Source organism: Myotis brandtii, unplaced genomic scaffold (assembly GCF_000412655.1).
Source record: "Myotis brandtii unplaced genomic scaffold, ASM41265v1 scaffold656, whole genome shotgun sequence".
Taxonomy (NCBI): Eukaryota; Metazoa; Chordata; class Mammalia; order Chiroptera; family Vespertilionidae; genus Myotis; species Myotis brandtii.
Genome location: NW_005370548.1, coordinates 1,324,996 through 1,326,324, shown reverse-complemented (window position 1 = coordinate 1,326,324; position 1,329 = coordinate 1,324,996). Strand labels below are relative to the sequence as shown.

General features: G+C 49.0%; 1 protein-coding gene across 1 annotated transcript in view; it reads left to right on the top strand.

The window, feature by feature from the left end:
* LOC102256655 (homeobox protein HMX3) overlaps positions 1–1,329 on the top strand; it is a gene marked incomplete at its 5' end in the record, with an annotated part of 19,678 nt that overhangs the window by 1,604 nt on the left and 16,745 nt on the right. Inside the window, one exon of the mRNA XM_014528851.1 lies at positions 769–776. Within this exon, the coding sequence (XP_014384337.1) occupies positions 769–776 (8 nt within the window). The remainder of the gene's footprint in view (positions 1–768; positions 777–1,329) is intronic.

Here is a 1,329-nt window from a genome sequence, read left to right as displayed (position 1 = left end):
CGGTAGCGTTTTGTAAGTATTTGCAATGCATTTTCGTGCAATTCACCCCACGTGGATTTGAGGCGCTTCCCCTCTTCCTTTTGGTTTTTGGCTTCTATTCAGAGAACAGGAAACAGACTCCATGCCTGGGTCAACATATTTCGGCTGGAAGCTTCGGGAATAGGAGCAACCCTCCCACCAAATTTGCATCGCGCGCTGTGGCTTTTTTGGTTTTATTTTTATCGAAGGAAAAATAAACGCCAAAAGCGGGCCCCCTCTAATTTATTTGTTTCTATAGAACTATATTCAGGGGGAGAGAGAGGGGGGGCAGAAAGAGAGAGAGAATTCGCATTGCAGTATTTTTATTTCTAGATTTCTGGGTGTGGTTCTGCCTCTCCACACCCCCCCCCCCCCGCAAAAACCGGTATCCTCCCCAGTTTTCAAAACCTGAGCAGCCTCTTGTAAGAACCCCGACTGAGGGCGCCTCTCTCTCTCCCGAGGTCTGTCTCGGTTCTTCCTCGGCTCCTCTTTGTGACCGAAGGATTATCTAAGTGTCTAAAGGGAAAAGACAGCCCCCAAATCAGTCTCCTGGTGACGGGAACGGCTCCGCATCCCGCCCCCCTGTGCGCGGTCTTATTTATTAGTGGCATTTATTTTTGGAATTTCACTTGTTGGTCAATTATTCTTAATGTCGCTCTTATCATTTTATCCCCTCTCAGAGAGTGATTTCAATATGAAAAGCAACAACCTGTGGCCTGTACCCTCTCCCCTGCCCTTTTTGTCCCGCAGTGACTGCTGTACTTCTGACCTGTGCAATATTGTACAAAATTTCCCGAGCGCCTGGCTCCTCCTCGGGCGAGCAAGGCAGACATTTCCACTGTATAACCCTGGTCGTTGCTTCAGGAAGAGGAAATTAAGAAGGAGAAAGTGGGCGGAGAAAGGGAAGAAGGGCAGACAGGTAGCGATGCTCAGAGGAGTCAGACAGGAGACTGGAGCGCTTTAAGTGAAGGACAATCAATTTAGGAGAATTTTAACTTATTTGATAAATGTACAGATTTCTTGTAAAGTTCACCCTGGACTCCGCAGGGCTTCTTGCTCTGCCGCCCCATCCGTTTTTCTTCCCCTCGGCTACACCTGTTGTTCGGCGGTCGTTTGCCCCACGCCTCCCCCCCACCGTCTTCCCACCTCTGTCTGGGTTCAGTCCCTTTTTAAGAAAAAGAGAAAAAGACACAAAACATTGTTACACTTCATGTTGTGGTGAAACGGAATTCATTAAAAAGCAAAGCGAAGCGTCTCGTGTTGCCCGCGTGTAACTAACTGTGCCGGCGGCCCCGGAGCAGGTGTCTCGGA